This window comes from Pocillopora verrucosa, chromosome 5 (assembly GCF_036669915.1).
Source record: "Pocillopora verrucosa isolate sample1 chromosome 5, ASM3666991v2, whole genome shotgun sequence".
Taxonomy (NCBI): Eukaryota; Metazoa; Cnidaria; class Anthozoa; order Scleractinia; family Pocilloporidae; genus Pocillopora; species Pocillopora verrucosa.
In genome coordinates this window covers 20,938,030-20,954,498 of record NC_089316.1, presented here as the reverse complement: position 1 = coordinate 20,954,498, position 16,469 = coordinate 20,938,030, and the positions used below count along the sequence as shown (strand labels likewise).

At 35.4% G+C, this 16,469-nt stretch overlaps 2 protein-coding genes and 1 non-coding gene across 3 annotated transcripts; 2 read left to right on the top strand and 1 right to left on the bottom strand.

The window, feature by feature from the left end:
* Positions 1-8: 8 nt before the first annotated feature.
* Positions 9-6,312, top strand: LOC131781282 (U5 small nuclear ribonucleoprotein 40 kDa protein). Its single transcript, XM_059097923.2, has 12 exons — positions 9-145; positions 274-330; positions 1,230-1,302; positions 1,494-1,587; positions 2,103-2,268; positions 2,701-2,754; positions 3,252-3,320; positions 3,559-3,679; positions 4,274-4,356; positions 4,762-4,823; positions 5,029-5,132; positions 5,756-6,312. Exons 1-12 carry the CDS (start codon positions 35-37, stop codon positions 5,806-5,808), a joined length of 1,047 nt encoding a protein of 348 aa, XP_058953906.1. The 5' UTR covers positions 9-34; the 3' UTR covers positions 5,809-6,312.
* A 148-nt stretch (positions 6,313-6,460) lies between these two features.
* On the bottom strand, positions 6,461-15,872 carry LOC131781281 (uncharacterized). Its single transcript, XM_059097922.2, has 12 exons — positions 15,639-15,872; positions 14,583-14,746; positions 13,346-13,468; positions 13,154-13,219; positions 12,772-12,880; positions 12,195-12,385; positions 11,585-11,704; positions 11,067-11,177; positions 10,003-10,051; positions 8,781-8,895; positions 7,764-7,848; positions 6,461-7,069 (listed from the first exon to the last, which is right to left on the bottom strand). Exons 1-12 carry the CDS (start codon positions 15,808-15,810, stop codon positions 6,947-6,949), a joined length of 1,428 nt encoding a protein of 475 aa, XP_058953905.2. The 5' UTR covers positions 15,811-15,872; the 3' UTR covers positions 6,461-6,946.
* Positions 15,873-16,309: 437 nt separating this feature from the next.
* Trnat-ugu (transfer RNA threonine (anticodon UGU)) lies at positions 16,310-16,382 on the top strand. The gene has a single exon. It is a non-coding gene; the product is annotated as a tRNA-Thr (tRNA).
* The last annotated feature ends 87 nt before the right edge of the window (positions 16,383-16,469 follow it).

Sequence of the window (16,469 nt, the reverse complement as noted above, 5' to 3'; positions counted from 1 at the left end):
CCCGCAGTTCTTCCCAATCAGTAAAGTTTTCAAAATGGCGACCAAGCGTAAATTTGCAGGGGAGAATAGCGGCGCGCTAGTTCCTGTTAAGAAGCCGAAACAGAATCAGTTAGCTTTACAAGACCAAGGAGGGGCAATTCAATCGGTATAGATAAATATATTTGGATTTTGCGTTTTAATTTGGTTTCATAATTGCTTGCACGTGGTTGAACTTTGCTATGCGTTCAAACACTCATCATTATTTTAACTGCTGGTTTTATCTTTGATACATAGCTTCCCCAAAGAACATCAAGTCTTGAGGCTCCCATTATGTTGTTAAGTGGGCATGAGGTTTGTTTAGTTCTATTTCAGTTCTTTAGTTTTCTTTTAATCGTCCACCAAATAAAACTTTGTCACCCTTGCTCTGCAAACGTATATACTCAGACGCTGTGCTTGTAAGACAGCAGAAGGAATCTTCCGTCAATCGATGGATCTAGTGTTTGGTTAATCCTCCATCCCTGGTTATTGATAAATTTTCTAGAATTATTAACCCCACAGTCTCAAGTTCTTTGCTCTCTGTTTTCAAAATAGGATTGTATACATAGTAAATAAAAGGGGGTACGTTTCTAGAGAAACTGTGGTCCTGCGTCGATGGAAGAGTGTAACAGAGTTGCTTATTTTTATCGACTGAGTTTATAACGTTAACTGGCCACCGTAAAGATTTTAAAAGGTGACGTTTCGATTGTTAGCCCTCAATCGCTCTGACGAAGGGCTAACGCTCGAAACACGCTTTTAAACTCTTGTATACATAATGATCTATTTTTAATTTGTCATTTGTTTATTTCTCTACTTAGTACTTACTAATTACGTATAGGTTTGTCAATAAAATGTCACTAATTAAGGAAGAGAAGGGTACTTTTAGGATAACTAATTTTGTGCCCTGCACTACAATTGTTGTTATGGTAAATGAGAAATAGAAATACATGTATATACACTTAAGTAGAGGGAAGAAATATTCAATATGCACTGAATCACACAAGATTCATTAGAGAGCAAGAAAATTTGGGATTCATTACTGAGCAGCCTAATAGAGTTTCAGAGCTTTTAAATAATTTTTTTATTATTTTTGACAGATAGGAAAGGGAATATTGTTCCAAGAATTTTTATAAAATAATGCTACAGGAGGAAATCTATATATGTGGTGATCTACCTATGGTCAAATTACTGATTATATTTCCTTTCACTCATAGGGAGAGATTTTCACTTCAAGATTTCACCCCTCTGGGGAGACTTTGGCCTCAGCAGGATTTGATAGACTGATTTGTAAGCTTATTTATTTCTACCGATGATAAATGTTTTGTTGTAATTATTATTATTCACATCATTGATCATGGACTATGATTGTCTGGGCAAGAGAGGTCCTGAAGTCATTAGAAGTGACTGACATTTTGAACACTTTTCACAGAGGTCACCTTAAGAGTCTTGTGAGGAGTCTTATTTTGCTTCTTTTTCAGACCTGTGGAATGTTTATGGAGAATGTGAAAACTTTGCAGTCCTCAAAGGTCATACTGGTGCAGTCATGGAATTACATTTCTCATTGGATGGGAGGTAATAAAAAGTTTGTTAACCCTATAACTCCCATGAGTGACCAAGAGAGAATATCTCCTTACAATATCAATACAATATCATGGACACGAGTGATGGGGATTTAGAAAACTATCAATTGTGGGATTTCTAATTGATGCAATACCAAATTCTCCAAACTAACATGATGAGAATTATTTGACAGACAGTAAGGAGAATTACTAATGAAATCTTGGGAGTTGAAGGGTTAAACATTTCAGGTGTCTAGCTTGAGAAATCATTTTTTCCCCTCCTGAAGAACTCATGCCTGCAAAGCAACTTGTGCTAATAGCTCCAATGAGAGCATCTTTTTTGTTTTTTGTACTAAATTTCTTCTTGGCAACCAGATGGTGATAAATGCACTATTTGTCCAAGGTGTCTTAACTATCTTTGCAACTGGTTGTAGCAACACATTTCTTCTCCTAGCTGGTTCCCTCAATTACATATCAATTGGTTCTTAAAATTACTGTATTTTTTTTTAAATTTTTTGTCATTAACAGCACCATGTTCACAGCATCAACAGACAAGACATTAGGTATTTGGGATTATGAAACAGGTGCAAGGATAAAGAAGTTGAAAGGCCACAGTTCATTTATAAATAGTTGTTATCCATCTAGAAGAGGGCCTCAGTATGTTGTCAGTGGAGCAGATGATTGTACTGTCAAGGTTTGTTTCATAATTGTCTCTTTTTTTAATACTTTTGGTAGAAACTAGAAGAAAGTCAAGTAAAGCCATGATCCTTTTAGGTGTGCTAAAATTTAAGCATTTAAGATTGTTTTATTTTTTAAAATATGCACACAGCTTCTGCGTCATGAAGGTGCATGTCAAGTGCTTTATCTTTGATTATTGTTTTGCTTGCTTGAAATAAATCATTTCCACAAAAATGCAATCAAGATCCACAAAAAGTTCCTAGAGGTTTTCAATACTCGATACTCAAGCCTCAATTCTCAATCACCAACTAACTCGAATTATTCTCTATAGCTTTGAGTATTGAAGATCAAGTTTTGAGTTGAGACTATCAGCTTTCTCTTGAGCAGTACTGAGTAAACTATGAATTGCATCTTGAGTCATAAGTTTGTCGCATGGTTTGTATTTCAGTTGTGGGACACAAGAAAAAGAGGATGTGCACAAACATTTCAGAACATTTATCAAGTAAGTTTTCTTATCATTTTACCATGTTAATGTGTGAATTGTTTTTACGGATGGGTAATACAGTTTAGCTGGATCAGTCATGATGAAGGCTTATGCTCAAAACATCAGCTTTGAAAATCTTTACGGTGGCCAATTTAGATTATTAATGCAGTTAGTACCCAGTCTTTCATCATGTTTGATAGATACCCAGACACCTGGTCATTCATGTATGATGTACATCATTCTGTTTGTCTCCAGCCATGCCTCAAGCTTAACCCTTTATATCCTAACATCAGTATACATTTTCTTCCTATACTTTTCTTTATAATAGTGCTGACAGAGAGAATTTGTTTAACAATCAAGAGTTTTTTTAGTTGGTGATCATTTCCTTTATTCTCATGACCTCATGCTGGAGTTAGGGTTAATAATAATAGAGGAAATAGTTACTCATCACTCCTACGGGTCAAAGGGTTAATAAGTGCTTTGTCAAAGAGTACCTTGATCATCTCTTGTTCTAGGTAACTGCAGTTTCATTCAATGACACAAGTGATCAAATCCTCTCAGGAGGCATAGACAATGAGATAAAGGTCAGTAGCCATTTTAGTCTGTGAAAGTAGCTTAACTTCTCTGATTCCTAAACAATTCATGCCAACTTAGTTAAAAAAAATTATCTCACCACTAGGATCTGTCAACAACTTAACATCAAATATATAACTATTATACAACATAAGTTCTTGAACACTATGCAACCAAAAATTTTTGCCTTTAGATAGTTTAAAAAAAAGTCCTAGTTACAAGTCATGTCAAGCTACCCTTTGTATTTAGGTATGGGATCTTAGGAAAAATGATGTCCTATACAAGATGTCTGGACACACAGACACAGTCACTGGTCTTAGTCTCAGTCCAGACGGTTCATTTATCCTCTCCAATGCAATGGATAACACAGGTATTATAAAGTATTACAAAGTAGATAGCCTATAGAACATGAAATTTCTTTTGTGTCATTGAGTGGAGATATGGAAAAAATGATAGCTTCCTCTTTTTGTGCCTCCAACATTTCACTCCCAAGATCTCAATAGTAATTTGCCTCACTGTCTTCCATACAGTTCTCACAATGTTTGTTCAGAGGATTTGGTATTGAATCAACTAATCTTCCTTCAATAAACTGTTACTTTTCTTTATTCTTGTGGCTTGTCTGCTTGATATTGTAAGGAGAAATTCTGTCTTGGTCACTCATGGGAGTTAAAGGATTGATCATTCCCAGCTCTCTTCCTGCACTTGCTCTTTTTATCTTGAACTATAAAACTTTGTGCTTGAGGTATTGTGTAAAGTACCAAACAAAATCAATAGATTCAAAACTCTTTTACTTTCAATGCTATTGTCCATAGCCATGCAAGGTAGTTTGTTCAGGAAACACTCTTTATGCTCATCAAAAGTCAATGAGTGTTTGTGGTACTTGAAACATACAATGTCATTTGAATTTATCTACTTAATAATAGTTGTGCATTTTTACAATTAACATATTTCATCTCCTTATCAGTTCGTATGTGGGATATTCGTCCATTTGCCCCTTTGGAAAGATGTCTGAAAGTTTTCACTGGAGCACAGCATAACTTTGAAAAGGTAACTTCAAGGAAGTACATGTGTACATGTGTTGTCAGCATTGAAAAGAAATTACAACTCATACTGTACCTGAATCATCAGACAATGTAAGGCTGGTCACACTGTCAGATATACATGCCTCATATAATGGTTGAACATGATATATACAGACATTTTGCATAATGTAGTATTAAAAGACTGATCAAAATGGCAGCTCTTGTTAAATGTTAAATGTTAAATGTTAAATGTTAAATGTGAAACCATCAAATGAGGAGTTTCATTTTTCCATAATTGTTATTTGTCACTTGAAATTGAACAAATCAAAGTTTGGATCATCTATTGTGGCCACTTTATAGCTCGATCTGCTTTCTGTCTGAACTAATCTCATGCTTTTTTTTTTTTTTTTTTTATAATGCTATGTTTTAGAATTTGATCAAGTGTTCTTGGTCCCCTGATGGACTGATGATATCATCTGGATCAGCTGATAGGTATTGTAGTGCACATACTCATTTTAAAATTGAAAATAGTATTTCAGCACATGCAACATAAATTTGTGTGTTCTACATATTCTGGGTTTTTTTAAGCACCAAACATCATTGTGGCATGTAAGATATGCCAGTAACTGAGGAACTTTTCCAGTGTGAAATAGAACATTTGAGTATTTGTTTGATTTCACTGTATTTATTCTTTTAGGTTTGTTTATGTCTGGGATACAAATTCCAGAAGAATTCTGTACAAACTCCCTGGACATGATGGATCAGTAAATGATGTTGACTTTCATCCCAATGAACTGATCTGTGAGTGCACAATTCATTCTTGATTTCATCATTGATCAAACACTTCCAGAAAAGCCATTGGAAAAAGCTTTGCTTGACCAAAATGTTATTTTTGGAGAATCATACTAAATCATAAGCAGTGTGGCATGAGCAGAAAAATCTGTGAGATTCAAGCAGGCAAGAGTTCTCTATGGTATCTAACCCTGATATTGCACTTTAGTGGGAGACTAAGGGGGAGAGGGCCAGGTGGCTATTGGTTAGTTCACTTGAGTTTGGATTGGGTCACCTGGTTATCATGTTGTATTTTTGGGCGAAACACTCTACTGTCAGGCACCTTTATCCACCCAAAAGTATAAATGGGTACTGGGGAATTGCCAGAGAAGCCTGATGAAATACTGAGGGTAACCTTGCAGTGGACTGGCATCTCATCATGAGGGAAGGAGAAACACTCATAATAGCTTCATGCTTTAAAGATCGTGATAAGCTACAGCTATATGGGCCTCTTAGCTTAAGTACAGATTTAATCTAATACTTACGTGTACTTGTCATGTTTTCAAGAAAAGTTATGAGCAAAGAACTCATTGAATTTGACAGATTTACCCCTAAATTAGCAAGCTTTAAAAGAACTCTCTTTTCTATTCCAGTGATGTCCTGTGGAAGTGACAAGAAGATATATCTTGGAGAATTGCAAGCATAATACACATCTGCATTGCTCTTAGTCTCCTGGCCTGCAAAGTCAGAATCTTCAGAAATTCTTGGTGACACAACACACAACAAAAGACATGTTGTACATGTTCACTCTCTTTAGTTGTCAAGAACATGACATCTTTCACAGAATTTTAGGAAAAATTCTGTTACTTCCATAAATAAATATAACCATTTTAATTTATTTCTGTTGCAAGACTTAGATTAACAGACTTTTAGAGGTCATTTTTTCATTAACTCCGAGATATAATAGTTATCAATTTATTTCATCTCTTTGCTACTTTTAAAATTTTCAAACATCCACATTTTATCTCATTATATGTTCCTAGTTTACAGTGTATAAACTCATGTGAAAGAATATTGTAAGGACTTCAAAATACATGTTAACAAGTTTTCTTTAAGACTACAGAGTTTCTGTAAGTGTCAAGGCCTTGCTGATGAAAAAGGTTTTCTTCTTGAGGCACAAGAATGTAAATAAACTGAGAAACCTTTCTTTGCATGCTTTTTGGTTGAGCACATTGCTGTCTTGTGGGTATTTATTCTATTTTGAAGGAACAAAATTTAAGTCACCAAACCACAGCATTCTACAACACAGTATATTTTGATGTATTTTGGTGAGATACGAACAATGTTAAGATCTCTGCATTTAACATTGTTGTTAGTAATAACTTAAACTGTGTACAAAAATATATGACAAAAAAATGGTTTTAAATTTTTAAAATAACTTCTGAATTCAATATTCCTGGGGTTCAGTCGTAAGTTAATTCATACACTTCAACTGACAATTGTCATCAGTTTCTAAATAACATCATGGCTTCCTTAGTGATGGAATTTTCATACTAATATTCCTAAACATCTAAATTACAGTAGCCCAACTATACATAATATAATAAACTCTGAAATTTTTCTAACTAGATGGTTGGACTCTTTATAAACTTTTGTGAACAAACCAATCTAAGATATCACCTGATCAATCCCAGTTGACAAGAAAATACAAAACCACCAAAGTAATTAAGAATTTGTCACTTCTTGGAAGTTAAAGAATGAAGATTCTGTACAATGCACGTAATCTAAAGTATCACATTTTAACCATTTTAAGTTCTTACTGACATGCAGTCTCGACAAAGCTGCTATGATTCAGAGGAGCCCTCATTAGAACTCAAATGGTACCAGTAGTAAATCTGTTTGGATTTGAACCAGCTGTAAGAGTTGTCAAACACCAGTGTATATTCTCCAACATCAGTTACCAGCACCTGACAAATACACCATAAAAGACCCTTGATCATCAACTGGAACTTATTGTTTACAAGTTAACCTCAATTATCACTGAGTGTTGGAACACTATAATAGCCCTAAATGACATGGGAGAATCTGCAGCAGTGGATTCCCCTCTCAAATAACCTGAGTGCATTTCCTCGTGAAACAGGTTTAAACCAGACTCCCCTCAGGTAGATATTGTCTTTTCCATGAGTATAGTGTTAATTGTGAAATTATATAACCATTCAGTAGAGTACTTTGAGTTGCCTGTGACCACTGTTAATTTGGCATCTTTAAAATACTGCAGGTGACCTAAAATACAGTATTACCTTGAATAAGAGCACAGGGGCTTCTTTGAAATTTCAATGGGAGGGGGAGTACTCATTGGAAGGGTGTATGAACCTGTACTGATTCTGTTGTAGTTGAAGCTTGAAAATTTTATAAATTGAGTAGTAAAAGAAACAGGTTTTCCATGTATCCCTACTATCTAAGAAAGTGTGGGAGGAATGGGGGCACTCATTTGAGGGATGCTTGTTTGATATCATGGCATAGGGGATTGGCACTTATTTGGGGAGGGGGGGCAGGGTGCTTATTAGAGTATGCATGCTTATTCATGGAAATATGGTATCACTACTAAGCAGAAAGAATATAGACTACCTGTAACCTTATGCTAGAAATAAATCAACCTACTTGACCATTCACTGGAGTAACATTAGAGCTAAATCTCTTGCTTTTACTCCATTCTCTGTCTGCTGGTAAACCTGATATGTAGCAACTGTTAAAAAAGAAGTACAAGCTTGATGCTCAAGAGATGTTTATTCTCTGAGGTAACAGTAAGTTAAACATTACTAAAAATGTAACTTTAACCCTTAAAACACAACCTTTTTCAATTATACCTATATAAATTTCTTTTCACCCCTAATTTAACTACAACATTAAACTTTGTCAATTTTGGCATTATTAAGTTAACTTTAACTGGAGATTAAAGAATTTAAGCAGACACAGTCCTGAAACATGGATGGCAACTGGAAGCAGAGTAGAACTTAAATTCTGGCCAGTGCATTTTGAAACAGATATATTGACTGTAAGCTTGTCGTTTCATCATTTTTAACTAAACTGTGGTTATCAAAATGGTGTAGTAAGCCCAGGAACAAGAACTTTTAACTTCCATCTACCATCTGCATCTCAAAAACGTTTGTGCTAAAGTACTCCATTAAAACAACATGCTTAGAACTGCATTGAATTTCTCACTATTTCGGACCTCATCAGATCTGTATGGGGAAATCCCGCATACAAATATGCAATCTCCTGAAATTCTGTTATGAAGTCAAAATGTTATATTTTCTTAAGGTTCAAGTGACCAGAAACTCTCCCTTTCTATCTGTGTACCCTCTGTCATATAGTTAACCATAATCAAAACTGTTTCCATTTCCATTTCAATGAAGATGGAAATGCAGAAGCTGACACTGTCAGTTTTAACAATGAGATCAGTGATTTTGCAAGAGCTTAAAAAATTGTGCATATTTTGTGCATCATGAAAAATCAGAGAGTAGATTTGGTTTCTCCATCTGTTATTTGCAAACCATGTTCAGTTTTTCTACTTTTCTTAAGTATTTAAATTTCACCAGAAGGTGCAAATGAAAACTGTTCAGAGTTTGATTTACATCGCATAGCTTTGTGAAGACTGCAATACCTGGGATCACTTACCCTATGTCATAGTGATTTGAACAAAAGCCAAACGAGATCCTTGAGAGAGTTTGAGTAACTTTGATGGGAACAGTGTGTGTTTGACCATGAGGTACCAAAACACCTTGGACCTCAGCTAAAACAAAAGAGACACTGACAATTATTTCATGACACTAACAACTAACTATCAAGGCTATTCTTTTTGAAAGTCACAAATTCGAACTAATTTAAAAGTCAGAGCAGACTAATTCCAAGCCCCTACAAAACTATGACATGAAATTAGTACCTGGGAAATTAGAATTAAAATGTAAAAAATCTACAAATATTATCTAATCTTACAAAAGACCACCACAATGCAAAAATCAAAAAGTTAACTCAACAGGAATATAATAGTCTCAACAATGTTAATCCTTTACATCCAAACATCAGTATCCATATTCTCCATACTGTTCTCTATACATTTCCTAAGGTGCTGACAAGGAGAATTTGTTTAACAATCAACAACTTCTTTAGCTGCTGATAGTTTTCTTTATTCTCATGACCTTACTGCATGATTCAAGAGTGATGTTGTAAGGAGAAATTAGATGCTAGTCACTCTTAGAGGTTAAAGAGTTAAGAGTAAAGAAAAAATCCTTGCATACAGGCTGCAATCACAGAAATTTCTGCAAAGAATTAAGCTGGCCTGTGAAAGGATCCAAAACTGTGTCTCCCAGATATTAAAGGGGTTGGGTTCTAAAAAAACTGTATAACAAGATTATTTGGTATCACCAACTGAGTTGATAATGTAAATTAGCCACTTTTAAGCATATCAAAGCTGACGTTTTGAACATTGGCCCTGCATCAGAATGAATGACAAAAAGGCTAGAACCCTAGAAACATCAGTTTTGATCATCTGAGCCATGGCCAATATACATTTTTACTTATCAACTCAGTTGACAATACCAAATCACCTCCCAAATTAGTTGGGTACCATCTATTTCCAACTGAGTTACAAACCCACATGTTGGGGGTGCTTCTGAAGTCTATAACTCACTTACAAGGATAAATTCTTTTAATTTCTGTCTTGAGCAATGTATGTCACTGCTGGCTGGTCAAAATATCTCTTATCATTTAATCAGTGAAAATATTTTTAAATCATCAACTGAAATAAAAAAAGACAGATCTAATATTTTGCTCATTACACACAACCAAGACACTCTTAACAACCTAAGTTAGAGATGAAAAGTTTGTTTATTTAATTTACCTCCATGTCTGTCATGATGAGACATTCTCTCTTTAGCTTCAAGTGTTCCCTAAACATAAAAGTTCAAGCTTATTAATCAATGTCTTTATAAATCAAATGAAACTTTAATAACTAATAAATTAAATTAAACTTTGATGACTAATAAATCAAATAAAACTTTAATAACATTCATCATCATCACCATCAGTTACAACATCACAGTTAACCTTTTCCATCCCAATATCTCATTTGGTAACTCTCCTTACTGTCTGCCATTCAGTTTTTATAATGTTAGTTTAGAGAATTTGGTATTTGATCAATTAATAATCCCCTAGTTGATATTTTTCTATATTCTCATCATTTGTCAGCTTGATATTGTATAAAGGGGAAATTCTGTGATGCACCTTTAAATCATATTTAACCCACCAGGCAGTGAATGATACTTATCAACTCAGGAAAATAGCAAAAAGTATATTATAATGATAAGCCTGAAAGTGCATATGATTCACACGCCTTGCTAGATCAGGTTTGAAAATCATAATTATAGCCGAGCTCACAGAGCGTAGCCCCATAATTATACAAAATAGTAGTAACCCATCAAGCCAAAAAAATATGGATGTACGACCATACAACCATATGACCATACAAGGTGCTACTTTTAACATGCATGGTCAACTATACCGCGGGCACGCCAACACCACTGCTTTGTTCAGTAGTCCAGTGGTCAGTGCACTGGGCTCCCAGTCGGATGACCCGGGTTCTAGTCCTGGTCAGGGCAAGGTGTTGTACCCTTGAGACGTGCAGGAAAAAAAAATGCGAGCTCCGCTTTTAGGCTTGGCTAAATCTATATATTAGTTCAAATTGTTTTTAACCATGGAGAATCAAATTTAAGTCACTTGGTCAGCGTAATCATTGACATCATAATTATAATAGATAGAACATCAGATTTGTGACTGAAAATCCCACAAAACCCATCCCACAATGAATTGAAAATTCAGCCTTGCAAACTACTAAATGCTGTATATGACTGTATACAACAAATGATTTGAATAATTCAGAGTCATATAATTATTTTGTAGTAGGACCTCAATGATCTTTCTTATCCGTGAGACATTTAATGCTTGCTGCCATGCAAACATGTTAACAGCCCACTTTGGGATCCAGCCTTTAGGGTCAGCTTGAATGACGTAAATTATCTGTTAAAAATTTAAAAATAAAGAGATTGTTACATATATATGTCTCTTCTGGGCCTGGTGTTTAGTGCACAGGACTCCAGAAAGACTCATTAATCTGTCTGGTGTCACCGTGGCTTGTTCTCAAACTTCATGAAGACCAATAAACAAAATTACTAAGGGCTGTTATAAACTTAAAACATTCTGTAAATTATTTCAACAAATTTCGATCACTCACTGGTTTGATATAATTTCCTATTAATACTTAACTGACTGTATAATTTACGGAAGGAAAAAAACCGTACAATAATTGCACAAAATTAACATAACATGCAACTAAGCCATGCTGCTTTTCAGTTAAAAAAAATTATTGAACATAGATTTATTCTAACACAACTAAAATTGACTAAACTTGAAGTACTGGTACTCACATCCATGTATCCTGGGTCATCAACACGATGTTTAAAAACATAACCAGTACTCAGGATTTCTGCTCGCACTAATTTGTAATTCTCCAAAGTGGGACATTCAGGTCTAGTAATTGAAGATCCCTGTCAAATTGAAAAATAGAGGATTATTGTTGGATAATTATTAACAGTAGAATTCTTATGATTATTAATTACTAGATAATAATATAATTAGTGATTCAGCAAATAATTGTCATCATCCTTATTACCATCCAGTTCAGATCATGTGACAAAAGTTTATTTTACAGTTGTGTGCTTGGTCGCCAAGCATTTGAACAGGAGTGAGGCTAAGGGTGACCTTGTTGTTATACAAACCTTGCTGCTTTTCAAATGTAAATTACTTTGTTCTCATGCTAACTAAATACTGGTCTTTATCATAACAAGGTCACCTTCAGCCTCACTCCAAATCAAAGTCTTGGCAACTGAGTACACTGATTAGGGGCAAAGCTTAAACCTCCCAAAAGAATCGCCATTAACATAAAGTGAACTTAGGATTGATATTCGACACATGTATCAGCTAAATCTGTCACTTGTGAGGATGCAGAACATGAATTGTATACAACACTGTACATACCACTCCAAATCCAAGTTCATTTCCAGTTTCATCAATGATTATGTCTCCATATTCCAGCCAGCAGACATCTCTGAACCAAACAGGCCCTGGTGACCCCATCACCGCCCACTTGATGGAATAGAAAGGTACTTGAGGGGCTTTGTAATTAGCAGGAAACTGATGCAACACTAAACCATCTTGAAAATGAGCATCTGAAGGAAAAAGAAGAAAAATACCAATTGATTTCTCTCAAAGTACACAATATTTTAATTCACAAATCTTACAGATTCAACTAAGATCCTTATGGAGAAAAGACAAGATTATCAATGAAAATCTCCATTCAGGCTGATACTTTCTTTTCTGACATGACTGACTCTTACAGCCTATAGATCACTAATTGTTATGTACAAACCTGCAGTATAAAGCCAGTTAAAGCTTGTTCCATAATTAAGTCCTGTTGAGCTCAGGTCAACATGCAGGCGTGAAATTCAACCTGGCTTTGTTGAAGTCAATCCCAGCTGTGTCTTCAAAGTTTTCTAATACATTCAGCTTTATTCAATAGAGTTATTTTGTTCCTTCATTAATACATCACCCTCACCTATCATGTGGAAGAGACGTCGGAACTTCTCTGTAGTATCTGATATCATAAGGGCTCTTGCTTCATCCTTGGATGCTTTAACTCTGGTAACACCACGGATTAGATGAAGCTGTTATTAATAGTGAGGAAGAATAAAAGCTAGGTTAATTAACCTTGCAACTACCATCTTAAAAAGAATATATATCAATGATGATGACGATGGTGATGGTGACAACAAAAACAACAACAACAATGATTATGATGATGAGAGCATGATCCTAATGAATCTCCAGAGGGTCAGGAGATTAATTTTTTTAAACTAATGTTTTGAAATGCTTCAAAACAATAACCCATTCATAGAAAATGAAAATCAGATTTAAACTATGCATGTTATCCACAGTACCTGACTACCAGGCCATGTTCCTTGGTAGACGTCAACATCATTCTTGGTGCAGACATACTCAAAACCCTACAAAGACATTTGATGTAAACTTAAAGAAAAAAAACCCACATTTGTTGAACTTTCATGATTTTCAAGTCTTAACATGAAGATATAATTCATTCAAGTACTAAATGATTCTTAATAACAGTTCACCTCATCAGATGTGGAGGCATCCAACAGTCCCTTGACCCAAGACTGAGCTAGTTTAGTGTAATGTTCTATCTCTTTATCTGTTAAAGGTGTTATTTCTCCAAAGAAATTGTCTGGAACTGGGTACTATTCATCAAAACATAAGTAAGAAAATAGAATTATTAGTTGAAATAAGTCATAAAAATATATAACTATCAAATAATATATAGATTTAACCAAGCCTAAAAGCAGAGCTCACATTTTTTTTCCCACACATCTCAAGGGCACAACGCCTTGCCCCAGCCAGGACTAGAACCCAGGTTGTCCAACTCAGAGCCCACTGCACTGACCACTGGAATACTGGACAAAGCCGAGGTGTTGGCATGCCCACGGTACAGTTGAACACGCATGTCAAAAGTAGCACCTTGTACAGTCGTATGGTTGTACAGTCATACATCCAAATTTTTTTGGCTTGATGGGTTACTACTGTTTTGTATGATTATGGGGCTATGCTCTGTGAGCTCTGCTATCATAAACCAAAGAATTAGTATTGACTTTATAGACTTAGCTGACTTCATCTCTGTAGTCTAAGTGTGTAGTACTAAGCATTTTTTTCTTTATTGCATTGTCTTTTCAAATCAAATTTAATAATACTGTTAACTGTAATTTGAAAAAAGCAATCAAGTGGAAAATACAAAAAATCTTTCTGGTTGTTTACAAAAGGCAATAAAAACTATGAAATAATTAGGCTAAAATAAATGTACAGATCACAAAAAAAGATTAAAACTCTCAAAAGTGAAGCACACACTAGTAAAAAAATTAAAATAAAAAACCGTCCCGCCTTTGTAAGTTTGAAGTGTGGATACCATCACCTGGGACCAACACATCCTGGAATTATTGCGGCAAGTTGAGAAAACTAAAAATTTAATAGCGGAGCTTGTATAATATACAAAATAGTAGTAACCCATCAAGCCGAAAAAATTTGACCATACGACCGTACAACTGTATGACCATATAAGGTGCTACTTTTAACATGCATGGTCAACTGTACTGCAGGCACACCAATGCCATGGCTTTGTTCAGTAGTCCATCCAGTGGTCAGTGCGCTGGGCTCTGGGTCAGACAACCTGGGTTCTAGTCCTGGCCGGGGCAACCTTGAGACGTGCAGGAAAAAAAAAATGCAAGCTCTTCTTTTAGGCTTGGCTAAATCTATATATTCAACACTGTAACAACATATTGAGTAAATATGGTATTTACAAACCGTGAGCTTTTTCTTTATATGATTGCCTTCCTGTCCATGGTCTGATCTGAATACCAAAGTTAAGGGATAATGTTCAGGGAAGGACAAGTATTCCAAGGTTCCACTGAGGTTTAAACCAAAATTGGAAACAAGTTGATCATTTAGCGTGTGTAAGATGCATCCAGCTGAAAAATAATTATTCAACAAGGACAAAAAAAACTGATAAATGTTGGTTGAAAAATGGATGGAGATTTAACTTGTGGCTCTTTAAAGTGCTAGATTATGGAAGAAAAAGTCCAGGTTGAACACAGGCTTCATTATTGTCTTACATTCTTAGGCAACATACACCAGCTCTTGTCACTCAGAGCCTCACTCTCCAATTGGGTACCAGCAAACTTTCAAGGAAATGTTATGAATCATAATTATCATCATTCTCACATAATTATCCCAGGGGAATCTCCACTCAGACCGTGTATTCTACACTCCCCCACCCCCACCCCTCTCCTTATTTTCGAACGTCAACCGCCCCCTTTATACAGATTTCTTTCTCTCTCCAGCCTTCCGCTGTAATTAAAATCAAAGATGGCGTCAATAATTTCGTAAACACATTACTGAGCACTCGCTCGCCAAAATTACGCCTGCTCTGCAAGCTAGATAAACGGCTGAGTGACTGACGTTTCAACGACCTAAGCAGAATTAGTAATCATCATCTCAGTCAAGACTGACCCCACCAAAACGGTTATCTTTATAAAGAAATTGATTCAAAATAAATGTACGGTATTTAACCAGACGTGTAGAAGCGACTAACGAGCTAAATATTTGTCCATAGAAGCCCCATAGTTTACAAGGGCTGCTGAATATTTTAAAACTTTCATAAATAAACCGTTACATCTCTTGCCTAAAATAAAAGCTTTCATTTTAACCAATTTTCTCTCAAAAATTGCATAAAGGATCAGAATGAGAACCGCAACACATTTTTGACAAAAATATTTGAACAAATTAAACCTCTAATTGCCAAAAATGTAAGAATTATAGCTTCACTGATGGCAAATAACATTTTTTTGTGTAAATAAATACCAGGAATCTCCTCCAATTTGTTCTTGCCAGGAACGTAAACAATATGGCCGTCCTTCTCTTCCAATGAAAAATCAATTTCTTCTTTCTTTGTGATGTATTTCTTGAACTCTTTCATCTTGAAAGTTTTTCCCAATGCCTGAAAATATTTCAAGGCCTCTCTCTTCTTCATCATGTTCAATCAATCACCACAAATGTAGCCATGATTGTTGTCGACCCAAGACAAATTATTGTGTCACGTGGAGATGGAGTGCGTGACAAGTCAACAACAGCCGTAGAGGAAGTGTATATAAGTTGTGTCGGGGGAGGGGGTGGTGAGTAAGATGCTCGAGGTTGAAACCTTAGTATACACTCCAAGCGAACGCAAGAAAACTATTGGAACGCTTTGAGAGACATCATAGTACCTTATTCCATTTTCAGTCGTGCTCATATTGTTAGTTCTTTCTCTGTGACCGTCAGCTCCATAGGGATCACAGATATAAAGGCCAAAATCCACGAAAGCTGGTTGACAAGTTAAGTTAATGGACTTTTGACGCATATTTTTTTGTTCAGAAAGTAAATGGTTTTCATTAGAAGTGTGGATACTAATGAAACAAATATTTCACAAGCGCTAAGGGAGTGGTAACAATTTAAAGAGAATTATTATGTAAATTTTACAATTTTTTCTCTAGTGAGCCTCCGTAGCTCAGGGGTTAGAGCACTGGTCTTGTAAACCAGGGGTCGAGAGTTCAAATCTCTCCGGGGGCTGAAATGAAAGTTCCTTTTTTTTCCTTTTTACATTAATCTGTTCATATATTTATTTGTTTTAATTCATGTATCATGCCACTCAAAATT